Source organism: Carassius carassius, chromosome 19 (genome assembly GCF_963082965.1).
Source record: "Carassius carassius chromosome 19, fCarCar2.1, whole genome shotgun sequence".
Classification (NCBI taxonomy): domain Eukaryota; kingdom Metazoa; phylum Chordata; class Actinopteri; order Cypriniformes; family Cyprinidae; genus Carassius; species Carassius carassius.
In genome coordinates this window covers 22,435,264-22,450,588 of record NC_081773.1, presented here as the reverse complement: position 1 = coordinate 22,450,588, position 15,325 = coordinate 22,435,264, and the positions used below count along the sequence as shown (strand labels likewise).

At 40.8% G+C, this 15,325-nt stretch overlaps 1 protein-coding gene across 2 annotated transcripts in view; it reads right to left on the bottom strand.

Annotated features, from left to right (window-relative positions):
- LOC132095394 (low-density lipoprotein receptor-related protein 1B-like) overlaps window positions 1-15,325 on the bottom strand; it is a 281,074-nt gene that overhangs the window by 122,939 nt on the left and 142,810 nt on the right. For both annotated transcript variants that reach the window (XM_059500325.1, XM_059500326.1), the window contains 4 exons: window positions 13,615-13,851; window positions 13,231-13,411; window positions 5,680-5,899; window positions 4,727-4,916 (listed from right to left, as the gene is read on the bottom strand). In XM_059500325.1, the coding sequence (XP_059356308.1) occupies window positions 4,727-4,916; window positions 5,680-5,899; window positions 13,231-13,411; window positions 13,615-13,851 (828 nt within the window). The remainder of the gene's footprint in view (window positions 1-4,726; window positions 4,917-5,679; window positions 5,900-13,230; window positions 13,412-13,614; window positions 13,852-15,325) is intronic.

The following is a 15,325-nucleotide window of genomic DNA, read 5'->3' as shown; positions in this document are numbered from 1 at the left end:
TCTCTCCCTCCGCGCCACCAAGGAGACCGCCCGAGCGATTGGGCGGTCCATGGCAGCTATGGTGGCCGCGGAGAGGCACTTATGGTTGACCCTGTCCGATATGAAAGAACGGGACAGGGTCTGCCTCATGGACGCCCCGATCCAGCCGACTGGCCTGTTCGGCGACGCAGTTAATTCTGTCGTCGACAGGTTCCAGGAGGCCCGCAAACAGGCGGCGGCGTTCCATAAGTTCCTCCCTCGTCGCTCCCTCGGGGCATCTGGGAAGGAGATGCCCCAGCCGCACCCTAGCTCCTCACACCGCGAGGCCCAGAAACAGAGCGTCGCCTCTCGTGCTCCTCCGCGTCGGGAACGAGAGTCTCAGCGACGCTCTAGGCCGAGGTCTTCTAAGCCCAAGTTAGATTTAAGGGCGGTTATCGAAGCTAAGAAGTCCTCGGCCAAGAAACCCTGACGCCAACGGCCCGGGGTTTCAGAGGGCAGCCTCCGCTGGGGTAGAACGGTACACACCGCAGTCCACGGTGCCCGTCCCACCTCAGTGCCCTCTAGGAGTCGTTCTGCCAACCCTGCCAGTGCTCCAGGGCGCAGCGGCCCCGGGCGAGCATCGTTCTCAGTATCCTCCGCCCGTGCGCGTAGCGGGGCTGGGACGCTCGCCGCCCCTGCGGGGGTCTCTTACACCAGAGGTCAGTCTCGAGAGACTGATTCCCTTAGTAGATTATTTAGCAGCGTGGAAACTACTGCCAAATGTATCTCGTTGGGTCCTGCATATAGTAGAAAAAGGCTACCGCATTCAGTTCGGCTCCGTGCCGCCTATATTCAACGGGGTCGTTCACACGATAGTGGGCCCCGGGCAGGGTCTGGTTATGGAACAGGAAGTGGAAACCCTATTAGAGAAGGGGGCCATCGAGGTGGTCCCTCCTCAGGACAGGGAGTCCGGATTTTACAGCCGGTATTTCATAGTTCCAAAGAAGGATGGGGAGCTGCGTCCGATTATAGACTTGAGGGTCTTAAATCGTTCAGTTATGAGACTGAAGTTCAGAATGCTCACAATCAAGCATGTTGTAGCTCAGATCAGGTCCGAGGACTGGTTTGTCACGATAGATCTCAAAGACGCATATTTTCATATCTCCATCCTTCCTCAACACAGGAAGTTTCTGAGGTTCGCTTTCGGGGGCGAAGCCTACCAATATCGAGTACTTCCCTTTGGCCTCGCACTCTCACCCCGCACGTTCACAAAGTGTGTAGATGCGGCTCTGGCCCCCCTGCGCACGCAGGGCATCCGCATTCTCAATTATATCGACGATTGGTTGATTTTAGCTCAGTCAGAGCAGATTGCGGTTCGACATCCAGATGTCGTTCTCGCACATATGGGGGAGCTGGGTTTGAGACTGAACGCCAAGAAGAGTGTACTTTCTCCGGCTCAGAGAACCACCTATCTAGGCGTAGTATGGGATTCGACCGCGATGCAGGCACGATTGTCCCCTGCTCGTATCGAGTCGATCCTCATCTCAGTCAAGAGAGTCAGAGAAGGCCAGTCACTCACTGTCAAACAATTTCAGAGATTGTTGGGTCTGATGGCAGCTGCGTCCAACGTGATACCTCTTGGCCTGCTGTACATGAGACCCCTACAGTGGTGGCTCAAGACCAAGGGATTTTCCCCGAGGGGCAATCCGCTTCGCACTATCAAGGTCACGCGGCGCTGCCTCCGTGCCTTAGACATGTGGAAGAAACATTGGTTCTTGAATCAGGGCCCGGTGCTGGGAGCTCCTTGTCGCCGTGTGACACTAGCGACGGACGCGTCCCTCACCGGCTGGGGTGCGGTCATGAGTGGCCACCCTGCCCGTGGTCTGTGGAGCGATCGCCATCTAACGTGGCATATCAATTGTCTAGAAATGCTAGCAGTTTATCATGCACTGAAGCACTTCCTCCCAGACCTGAGAGGTCACCATGTGTTGGTGTGCACCGACAACACATCAGTGGTCTCTTACATAAACCACCAGGGCGGTCTGCGTTCGCGCCCTTTGTACAAGCTGGCGCACCAGATCCTGGTGTGGTCCCAGAACAAACTCCTCTCGTTAAGAGCAGTATATATTCCTGGGAAGTTAAATATGGGAGCAGACATACTGTCGAGGCAGGGGCCGAGGCCCGGGGAATGGAGACTTCACCCACGGGTGGTAGATCAGATATGGAGAGTGTTTGGCAGGGCTCAAGTAGACCTTTTTGCGACTCAGGAGACGTCACAATGTCCCCTCTGGTTCTCTCTAGTTCATCCAGCTCCTCTGGGACTGGACGCTATGGTACAGACCTGGCCGAGGCTTCGTCTGTACGCCTTTCCCCCTATCGCTCTGCTTCCGGGAGTTCTGGCGAGAGTACGCCGGGACGGGGTCCGTCTGTTATTAGTAGCCCCGTTCTGGCCGGGCCGAGTATGGTTCTCAGATCTAGTCTCGCTCCTCGACGGCTCTCCGTGGGAGATACCGATCAGGACAGACCTACTCTCACAGGCGCAGGGCACGATAATTCACCCTCGCCCGGAGTTGTGGAAGCTGTGGGTGTGGCCCCTGAGGGGGCACAACTGGTAGCAGCTGGTCTCTCAACTGAGGTTGTGGAGACCCTACTCCAATCCAGAGCTCCCTCTACGAGGAAACTGTACGCCCTGAAGTGGAAGCTTTTCACTTCATGGTGCAGAGACCGCCAGCTAGACCCAGCAAACTGCCCAGTTGGTACAGTTCTGGAGTTTCTACAGGCTAGGCTCTCTGCAGGGTTGACCCATTCTACTCTGAAGGTCTACGTGGCGGCCATTGCGGCCTACCACACCCTTCTCGACGGTCAGTCTTTGGGAAGACACCCCTTAGTTACACGTTTCCTCTGCGGTGCACTGAGGCTGAGACCTCCAGTACGGTCCCGTATTCCCCCGTGGGACTTGGTTGTGGTGTTAGAGGCTATGTGCAAACCCCCGTTTGAACCTATTCAAGATATCTCAGACAGACATCTCACACTTAAAACCTCTTTTCTGTTGGCTATTACCTCTCTGCGGAGAGTAGGAGATCTTCAGGCCCTCTCGATGGCCCCTTCTTATCTTGAGTTTGCACCAGGCATGACTAAAGCGTTCATATACCCTCGAGCGGGATATGTTCCCAAGGTTCCCTCTGTTACACCACGACCTGTAGTGCTGCAGGCCTTCTGTCCTCCTCCCTTTCGGGAGCCCGACCAGGCGAAGCTAAACTGTATGTGTCCGGTTCGAGCACTGGACGCATACGTCCACAGAGCTGCCCTGTGGAGAAAAACTGACCAATTGTTTGTTTGCTACGGTCCCCCCAAGAGGGGTTCTCCTGCTTCTAAGCAGACTATTAGTCGTTGGATAGTCGAGGCTATCAACGTCACCTATGAGTCCTCTGGTCGTCCCCCGCTGTCGGGAGCCAAGGCTCACTCTACTCGGGGTATGGCGGCCTCTAAGGCCTTCTTAGCAGGTGTATCCATGCTGGACATCTGCAACGCTGCGGGGTGGTCCACGCCCTCTACATTTGTTAGGTTCTATGGCCTAGATATGCCAGTCACTCCAGGCGCTTCTGTCCTCCTGTCCTGAGCTGTGCTCTTCGGATACACACCAGGCAGGGGTTTGGCGGCGTTAGGACTCGTTCCCCAAAGCGCTTCGACGCAGCTCGAGTTCCTGAAGGAACGTCTTTAGGTTACGTATGTAACCCTAGTTCCTCGAGGGAACGAGACGCTGCGTCTCGGAGCCATACCCCCGGCACCCCTGCCGGCGCTTGCTGGTACTCGAAGCTGACGCCAGCTGCGTGGCACGTGCTTTTATAGCTTCCTGGTCGCTTACGTCACCACGTCGGTGACGTCACGCCCTTCCATTGGACTGATTACACACGATATTCAGAGTCGCGTACGCTGAACGCGTTCCCCAAAGCGCTTCGACGCAGCGTCTCGTTCCCTCGAGGAACTAGGGTTACATACGTAACCTAGAGACGTTTTCTTTATTTTCATGACTATGAAAATTGTGGAGTACACACTGAAGGCATCAAAACTATGAATTAACACATGTGGAATTATATACATAACAAAAAAGTGAGAAACAACTGAAAATATGTCATATTCTAGGTTCTTCAAAGTAGCCACCTTTTGCAATGAGTACTGCTTTGCACACTCTTGGTATTCTCTTGTGAGCTTCAAGAGGAAAATAAAGAAAACTCTTTGAATGAGAAGGTGTGTCCAAACGTTTGGTCTGTACTGTATATATATAGCATTTTATTTATTAATTTACTGTCACATTTTTATCCAATAAACGTTTTCCTGCTGTATTAAAAAAGCAGGTCCTACTCTTTAAAAAAGAAGGGGGTGGGGGGCAACTTCCTAAGCCCAGGCTATGTAATTGTAGTGTACATTAATAAACTGACATTCTTTAATTTTCCAGAATGGTTTAATTTACTCCAAAGTCTTCAAAATAGAAGCAACTATTATTAATTAGGTCACAAGATGGAGACTGTGAACAGAAGTCATCTGCTTTGCCAACAATCAAAATTAGATTAATTTCTTGGAATTTCATTTCCTGTTATTGCAAATCAAAATCCTCTGTGTTAAGGCCAATTCAATTTACATTCCAACTTACCTGTATAAATATAAATCGAAAAATATAAATTCCAACCATCATTTATCAAAATATAGAAAAAAAAAAAGATAAAAAATGTGTCATCTTGTAACTTTTCTTTAGTTAAAGTGACTTTACCCAGCTGGCTTTGTGCATCATATACTCGGAGCCCGAACAGAGGGGGTCGTTCACTCCTCAGCAGAGAGACTTCACCAGAGACCAGATCCAGCTGGAAGATCGAGCCGTTCATGTACTCTGTCCAGAAGATGGAATTTTGGTGCTGTGCAATCCCAAACGGGTGACTGAGTTCCCTGCCACTGTACACAACCTACAGTGAATTGCAAAAAAAAAAAAAAAAACATTACCATGCACTGTTCTGACAACTGTGTGAGAGGATAAACCATTTTTCCCCTCTTTAACATCTCTCTCTTTTTTCCTTTCTCCTACACAGCAATGGAATGAAAAGTTTAAAAAGTGATGTTAATGATGCTTTAAGTATATGCCAGCAAACTCTCAAAATGCACTCTCATTTTTCATTAAATTATTTTTGACCAAATTATCTGAGCTCTGCAGTCGACATACATTTTATAGCTCTAGATGTTTATTCTGTCAGCGTTTGTCTCAATAATAGAGCCGTTTAGTCATGACGTCAATCCATAGACCTATTCAGAAAGCTAATTTTCCATGAGCTCCCTCTGGAATTTGTAATGGGTTTTTATAATAGTGGTTTTCGATCTGGAGTAAAATAAAGTTTGTGGTGAACTTTACTTGAAAATACTTTCCCATTCTGCAAGCCAGACCTGAAATGTCAATTTTTGAATCATTGCCTGATTAAAAATGTGCTTTTACCTGCTTGATTCATTGTTGAGTTGTGGTCCTTATTAGTCAGCATTAGCATTGTAGTTGTAGCCCATATTAACAACTTATTAAAAACTAAATTCAAATTTGAGGTACGACTGTGGATAATTTATAATAATAAAATAAATAATAAATAATATCGCATGCGATTTATCGTGCAGCCCTAATAATAATCCCATTTGTTTTCTACAATTTAAGATAAGAAATAGCAACATTTGAGTAATTTCACTCACCATTCTGCCAGTCCCATTGAGATAGATTCTCTCAATATGATCATAATAGGCATCACACCAGTACATGGTACTGGTTCCATGTTCCAGAGTGAGTCCATTGGGCCACAGCATATTAGATGTGACAAATATTTTCCTGTTGGATCCATCCATCCAGGCTTTCTCTATTCTACCAATGCTGTCATTCACCTCATCCTCTTCCCAATCGGTCCAGTACATCCAACTGCAGCCAAAACCAGAACCCAGTCAGTGTAGTCCATGAAAACAGAACTTGTATTCACTTTTGAAGCAGTCATGAATATTAGACAAATCTTACTCATTAAGACAGGAAATGTACAGTTGAAGCAGACTGAAACAAATTGCCTCGAGGTCTAGAACTGAACAAGCTTAACTAAACATAACAAATAAAATATGCTTAAAAAAGTCAGCAACTCACACCTAGGGGAAATTAAGCTAATCTATCTATATATATATATATATATATATATATATATTTTATTTATTTATTTATTTTTTCTTTTCTGTGTTTCTGGCATATAGACTTCTGTGCCAACATGAACTGTGACTCTCAATGGGTAAGTGATATTTGAAAAGTGAATGGGTCAACGTTCTGACATGATCCTTTCCCTAGTAAGTGTGCTTAAGGGATTTGTTGCCTCTGAGTACTACTCAGCGGTCAACGCAAGCTCTTCTGTCTCATCAATGATAGAAGCCGTACTTCATGTGCACCACATAAAACAGAATTGGATAGAGGGCAAATCAAGCGCTCTCTGTCCCAGTGTGTTGGCTACGTGACCCCATGAATTATTCAGAAGGCAAACAGCATGCTCTAAGTCTCATCCTGTACTTTTCAAAATGTACCAACATGCAGGATCTAACCAAAATGAGCAAAGATTGCATGGCATTTTCCATGAGTAGAGCACAAAACAGGGCCTGAGGCTCTTAAAAAACGAAGTCTTGTTAGTATTTTGTAACTTTTTCAACTAATGTTCAGTGAAAGAGGTGTTTAACCTAATATTATATCTAATATGTTTTATATAACAGTATAATTTAAAGGTAAAAACAACAACAACAAACCTATATGACCAGTTTTATTTTTGGTTCATTTTCTATGAGGATTTTATAAATGTTTAGTTTAGTGATGATCGTGATCATGATTTAATCGTATATACAGTTCCAGTGTTTGAAGTTGGTAAAATGTTATGTTTTTGAAGACTTCTCAACCTGATGGCATTTATTTGATAACAACAATGTTGTTACATACTGAAACTTTTAATCAATTCAATGCCCTTTCTAGGTATTAATTTATTTCCCCCAGAAATTACTGAACCCAAAGTTTTGAATGGTAGTGTTTGTGAAATAGTTAATGGCCAGAGAGTGAGAGGATGAAAGACAAAAATAAGTAGTAAATATAGGCGAGGATATGAGCATTAGAGCGAGACATTCCTTAAACTGGAGCATCAAGCTAGGACAACAAAGGAGTTTACAAAATCAGTTTTGACCGGCTGAAAATCACACAGCTTAGAAAATCTCCTCCTGGGAATGAATATAGGACAGCAATGAAGTGATCACAGAGTAGAGATAAAATAAATAAATAAATAAATAAAAACATCAAACAAATGGAGAGACAGAGATGTAAATCTTGAAAGTCCAAATGACAGAACACAAGATACCAAAAGAGAGAAAAGAGTTACTGAGGCAGGCAAGTTCATTCTTATCATGTTATCACAGGCTGCTTGTGGCATCAACAGAGAGATGTATACTGTATGGGTGGAAGAGATAAAGAAATCAGGACAGGTGGGTGTTTTTTCAGGGGGAAAGCCCATCCAGCAGACCAGACAAAGATCAACATGCCACCTGCTCACCTGATAGTTGGCCAACCCCTAACGATGGGGCCTAACCCCCTTTCTATAAATAAGCCCATTGAGGTGGGTCAAAACAACACAGCCACATTTATACTAGAGATTATTAAAATAAAGGTTAAATTGGCTGCAAGATTTTTTACTGGATTGTTAATATTTAATACACATACAGTATAACAATACGTTTGGGTCAACAAATGTTAAACACTCAACCAAATTGTACATTTATATTGACACATTTATTAATATCAATAAATGAATCATATTATATTTTAGCATTATAATTTTTTACATTATTGTAAGATTTTTTTATATATATATATATATCTGAAAATGTTTTAAATTGTTAAAATATCAAATTGGATAAATTATCTCACTATTACGGTGGCCTAGAGAAATCAACGCGCTGCAGATTGCAAAACACATGCAAATTGAAAAAACACCAGCAAATAAAAAAAACATCTTCATCAGTTTGGCAACACAAGTGCTGCAAATCCTTCACAACACATGCATATAATGAAATGCGCTGCATAATCTCACAACGCATGCATATAACGAAACGCGCTGCAAATCCTTCACAACACATGCATATTAAGAAATGCTGCAAATCATCACAACACATGCATATAACGAAACGCGCTGCAAATCCTTCACAACACATGCATATAACGAAACGCGCTGCAAATCCTTCACATCACATGCATATAATGAAACGCGCTGCAAATCCTTCACAACACACGCATATAATGAAACGCGCTGCAAATCCTTCACAACACATGCATATTAAGAAACGCTGCAAATCATCACAACACATGCATATAACGAAACGTGCTGCAAATCCTTCACAACACACGCATATAACGAAACTCGCTGCAAATCCTTCACAACACATGCAAATTAAGAAACGCTGCAAATCATCACAACACATACATATAACGAAACGCGCTGCAAATCCTTCACAACACATGCATATAACGAAACGCGCTGCAAATCCTTCACAACACACGCATATAAAGAAACGCTGGAAATCATCATTGGTGAATTGAAAGGTGAGGTTTTTTTTTTTCATGGTGTTTTTTTAAACACCTTGATTCCTTTATATTTTGGATATTATTGCCTAAATAAGATGAATGATTACATGATTAAATGTAAAACGTTACTTAAGATGGCTAACTTTTTATATCCTCAGCTAAATATAATTTCAGGTTAATGAAAATAAATTTGCAATGCTTCATTAATTGTTTCTTAATGTGCATGTGCTGTGAGGATTTGCACCGTTTCTTAATTTGCATGTGATGTGAAGTATTTGCAGCGCGTTTCGTTGTATGCATGTGTTGTGAAGGATTTGCAGCGCGTTTCGTTATATGCATGTGTTGTGATGATTTGCAGCACGTTTCGTTTTATATGCATGTGTTGTGATGATTTGCAGCGCGTTTCGCTGCATGTGTTGTGATGATTTGCAGTGCGTTTTGTTATATGCATGTGTTGTGAGGATTTGCAACACTTGTGCTGTCAAACTGATGAAGATGTTTTCTTCATTTGCTGATGTTTTTTTCAATTTGCATGTGTTTTCTTAAGTTGCAGCATGTTGAGCTGTCTCGGCCACCGTACACTATGCTATCTCTTAACTTATAAATTAAATAAGCTATCTTACTCTGCTATTAAAAAGCTCGGGAGTAAATTTTTTTTTTCATGTTTCTGAAAGACATTTAAAGCTCATGGTGGCTTCATTTATTTGACTGAAAAAATTTAACTAGAAATTATTTAAAAAAACACTGAATTCATTAAAAAGATTTTGATTTTGTTTCCGTTCAGATATTTAATCGAAATATTGTTTAAGTATAGTTAACACTATATCTTACATATACACTGAATATTTTGCATTAAGTGATTGTATATTTACATTGAGGAATGCATATTAGAATGGTCAAATTATAATGTTTTAATAAATAATAATAATAATAATAATAATAATAATAATATATTAAGCTATTGTAATAATGTTGCATAACATTCTAATAATGATTCAATTGTTCAAATGTCAAATGTAATAATCATTAATCTGATAAGTTTCTAACCCTTGACTTGAAAAACAGCCACAAAAAGCTAGCTTAGCTTTGAAGCACAGTACATGAATCACTCTATTTTAGCCATCGTTCAAAGTTCATGCACTCTTTCCTCTGATGCCCTGTAAGAGAGGCCAAAAATTTGCATCCGCTCCACATTTCCATCTTCCACCTTCAACTTTTTCCTCGGAGGCTTTTTTACTGGCTGTCAAAACAGGACACATCAATGGCACCTCAGAAGAGGTGTGCCTCTCATTTCCTGTCTGAGTGCTAGCTCCAGAAAGCTTTAGCTTTCCACTCCCAAAGAATAGTGTCAAGCAGTCTGCGTGACATCCTCTGAGCTGGCAGTTCAGCAGACGATGCTTTTAATGCTGATTTTAATCACTTCCACACCACTGAAGTTATCCCATCGGGAGTGACATGCGGTGGTGACTGGGAGAAAAGATGGCATTTTCACGTTTTACTCACGCAAATGTGTACTATTTGCAAGTATTTGACAGTTTCTAGATTCCTGTATTTGCCCCTTGCTTATTTTATTGTTAGCACTGCCATTCAAGACACATTAGCGTCATTAAATGCGAGAGAGAGAGAGAGTCACATAAATTGTACAAGCGTGAGGTCTGAGCAATGAATATAATTATGGCTCTGAGCTAATTAACCCATTGTGTCTGGAAATAATGAAATTATTCTGCAGTTGCTTTCCCTTTCTTCAAATGATTTGGTAATCAACACCACTTGGGTTAACTAAAGATGGTAAAAATCTATTCCAATGTATATTAATTACTTAAGGATAAGTGCACTGTTTTAAATAAGCCATTTTATTTACAGAGATTTCAAAATAAGTTCATTAAAAAGTACTCAAAGCACCCTTAAGATACCACGTGGAATGCCCCCAAAGATCTGACGACCAACGACCAATCAGTATTTCGGTACTTGAGTACTTGTCTGATTGGATCTGAGAGGACCGAGAGTGGTTGTTTCCTCATTCCTCATCTCGCTTCTTCAGCCTTGGCTGGCTATACCTTCTCAGGATTCATGAGTTACTCTCACACCCAGGGAGGGTGATAATGAGATTGGCTCTGGGCCATCAAACTCACCTTTTTACTGGCCGTGCCATGTCAGCTTACTGGTACACACACACACATTATAGACGGAGATATGCTTGGATGGGCGCACGCATGCTTCACTACTTTATGTACAATTGCATTCGACTCTGAAGCCATGCGGTGTAAACAAATGCTGGTAAATAAACTGGAACGAGAACTGTTCTTCAGGCCAGGTGGAAAGTGAGTAGAGCTCAGCATTTCATCCCAGATTGCAAATGTTGATGTAAAGGAAGATTAATCATGTTTTCCAAAGCATATTTCATCCAGATTTATTGGTAAAACTTTATTTTGCTACTCACTTTAGAAATTCGGTTGACTATAAATAACTTTGCAACTATATATCAACCACTAGCTTTTAGAGCATTAGTAAATTGCCTGCTTAACATCTGCTAACACTTAATTTCGTTGGTGCCCCAACAGACATTTTAATGATTATAAGAAACTTTGCCAATACATTTCAATTTATTCTACAAACCCCAAACCTAATCTACTAATTCTCTTATTAGAGCTAGTTGACCTGAACTTGAAAAGTTACTTATAGTTAGTAGAATGCCTAAAGTGGACTGTCGAAATAAAGTGATTGTTCAGTAATACAAGGTATATGGCCATATCCACAAAACATAGAACATGCTTAGGGATGCCTGATATTTTGGCTGGTTTCTCACCTTTCTCATCAAAATTATGTATTTTGCCCCATGAAAACAATTTATTTACATCTTAAAATGGAATATATCTCTTGAAAATAACTCTACACCCTTACCTCATTGAGTATGTGTGAAACCATGAATATGCTAGTTAGCCCCCGTCTCCACTCAAACACACCAGTTCGAACCTGCTCTACTTTCATCCAGTTAACCGAAGTAGTAAATGCTACACAATGGCAAGTGGCAATCTTGGATTAATGGTTATTGCTAAGTCGTTCATTGAAGTCTCGAGAATGAATCCTTGAGTGAGTGCGCAAAAAATGTGCAAAAAGCACTCCCCTCACAATCACTAAAAGGCTGTCACTCATCGTAATTCAACGTGATCTTATGAAGATACATTATAATGAGTGAAGTTCTACACTGCACAGTTAATCTCTTATTTACATAGTATCTACACCTTCTTTTGAGAAGATCTGTGAACTAGTGTTAATTTCGTCACCTATTTTTAATTTAGTCTTAGTCTTGTGCCAAATGTCCTTGTTAGTTTTAGTCATATTTAGTCATTCACATATCTTTTTTTGTCAGTCAAGTTTTAGTCGACTAAAAGTCTCATCATTTTAGTCTAGTTTTAGTCAAAAGAAAACTCAAGGTATCTTAGTCGACTAAAAGTCTTCTAAATTTAGTCAAAAAAATTTTGTGTTTTTTTAAAAAAACACATTATTACTGATAAACATTTCAGTAAAAAAAGTGTTTCACATATCTCAAACATTGGTTAAATGTCATAATTACCTGACAAAATACACTTGTTGAATGATTTTTGTTGTTCAAACTCTGATTTAGGAGACACATTCACAAATTATTAACCTGATCACATTTTTTTACTTTATTGATACTGCTTTTAATCGTAATGCAAAGACCGGTCATCGGGACATAAGCTGTCATATACAATAAAAGAGCCTGCGCAGCAACAGGAAATATAATTTAACACAAAAAGCCTGCCTAGACGGTGGACTTGCGCTCAGGAGTTTTTTTTATTTTGTATTTTTTGAGCGTCGTGTGGACAAATTCTTTTTACGCACACACTATTTTATTTCTTGATAACAGTCCGCTGCTAACTATAACACACAAATATCGAGCCTCTTCCTTCGACCTAGCATGTCGTCGTCGCTCGCTCATCACTCGTGTTCGCTTAGGGTGTTGTGCGTTCAGCAGTTTTGTGTTGCAGCCACAGGCTGGCAGCAACAGGAGTATGAGACCTGTAACTTGAGCAACAGCGGGAAGCCGCAAACTCGTTCTGAATTTTTAAAGGCGTAACAGTTGATGAAAAAGCAGAGACGATTATAGACGAAAATGAAGAAAGATTTTATCTTAGTTTTTATTTTATGCAAAACATTTTCGTCTCGTCTTTTTTCGTCAACAATAATGCATGTTAATTTAATCTTAGTCAGCGTTTTTGGACAGTGGTGCAGTCTTGTCATCGTCTCGTCTTAGTCATGAAAAAAAAGGTTGTTGACGAACATATTTCGTCTCGTCTCGTCTGACGAAATTAATACTACTGTGAACAGCACTGAAACAAAACCCTTTGAGCGGTGAGTGACTAACTTTAACGCCTCTGAATGACCACTGCATTCAGGAAACCAATGCATAAAGTAATGTCTATGATTGGCTACATTACTCAGTGCTGCAAAAACACATGAAATAGAAACCTTTGACCATATATGGAAAGCCCTGGAAGTTAAATATTATATAAAAAAGTAACAGATGCTTCTATCCAAATCATAAATCTATGAATGATGATTGGCATTTCAAATCACTGTATAATACATCATCTACATATAGGATTGTGATGATATAACAGCTGATCCCTCTACTGTACCTATTCAGAGGATCCACCACTATGGCTCTAGGGTGAGACATGTCTCCCTCCAAAAGAGTCTTCCTGGTTTCAGATGCCCGCTCCAGCCTAGCCACGCTGATTGTTTTTCTGTAGCCATCATTGGTCCAGTAGAGATTATTTCCAATCCAATCCACTGAAATCCCCTCCACATTATCAAGATCTGTAAGAGCACACACAATTCAGCAGCTGAAAAGCTGTTATCGAAGAAAAAATAAAATAAAATAACAACCTTTGTACAGTTTATATGACTTCAATTCATGCAATTTCAGGTGTAAACAGAGTCTTTGTGTAAGAAAATGAAGCAACTTTACAAACTGAAAACACCAATAATATGAAGAAGAATGCATAATGTTCAGTAATTACCATCTTTGAGAATTGTTTCCCGACTGCTTCCATCAACTTTCTGCCGCCCTATCAAAAAACTTGTAGTATCTGCAAAGTAAATGTTTCCTGTTTCAGCATGATAGTCAAGAGCTCTTGGATTCACCAAGTCCTCAATAGGAACCATGTACTCGTTGCTAGACTTCACATTTATGTCCAGACCCCGGATTATCCCAGGTCGTCCCTTTCCATAGAAGAGGAATAAATCATTCCTGGGTTCTGTGAAGAAACAGATAGAAAGCATTAACATAAATCTATGCCATATAAACTAGTCAAAAGTTGTAATAATTATGATTTTTTTTGTCCCATGAAATCATTATAATATGCTGATTTGCTGGTCACTTATTATTAGTGCTACAAATATTTATAATGGTTATTATTACTAATGTTCCTTATTATTGCAGCATATTGATGAATACAAAGTCAAAAAAGAACTGAATTATTTTAGAGCTACTATTTAGATCTTTTCTAACATAAATATTTTTACTGTTAATTTCAGATTATTTTAAGATATCCTTGCTCGATAACTTTTTTTAAAAATAAAATATAAATAAAAGAATAAAGGAAATATTACTTGATGTAAAAAAAATATATAATAATAATAATAATAATAGTACTCTGTCTAAGGTTCCTCAAATATATTAAGTTGCAAAAAACTTTTCAACATTTATAATAATATGAAATGTTTATCAAGCACCAGCATATTAGAATTATAAAATAGTTATTGTAAATTATAGTATTATTTCACAATGTTACTGTTCATACTGCATTTTTTATCAAATAAATGTACCTTTGAATAGCATAAGATATTTATTTAAAAAAAAAAACATAAAAACATAATAATTATTACAAATATTTGATTTTTTCTTTTTTTTACTTTGATCCCAAATCAGCTGTGTGAAGATCTACAAAGCCCAATACTGGCAGAGGCAGAGGTGTTAACCCCCTGGGGTCTGAGGGTGATTTTAGGGCTTGGATAAGTTAGAGAAATGAATGGAGCAATCAGCATCCTCAGGCAGAAATTATTTTGATTGAGAGTATTTATTTGACAAGCTCCAGCAATTATATTTTTGTTCACTGGGTCCCTGTTTAAACAATAAATCTCATGTTGTCAGATTAGCACAGGCACACAACAGAGACTGAGGTTATCCATGGGCTTGCTACAAGCTCAAATGATCTTACCTCTAGTCACAGTGGGGATAAAACAAAGGACAGCCTGGCCTGTCTGTTATGTGGCAGGCCAATGGGAAAGGAGGTGGATTCTGTGTAATGAGATGGACCTCACCCCAACATCCACCTCCTCCCTCATGGGACCACAACAGTGAGGGTGAGACCACACAAATATCACTTCAATTTATCATTCTGAATGGAAGAGCTCCACTACCTTGAAGACAATTAAGCGGTTTGAGACCTATATATCAAACAACACAGGGACTACTGGATGCCACAGTCATTTAGAATAGCTTGTCATCTGATGGAAAGAGGCAGGAAGTAGAACATCTGGGTGGCGGTATAAATCAGAAACATCTCAAGACGCAGAGCTTGGTTCATTATTCCAGTCACTTCATGCTTAACTCAGGATCGTCATTAATTGACCCATAGCTTTCATTGTCAACTAAGTAAATGTCCATTGATCAGGAGGATCTGCGTATGGGGGAACAGAGTGGAAATGGCAGTAATGGCAGTAATGAAT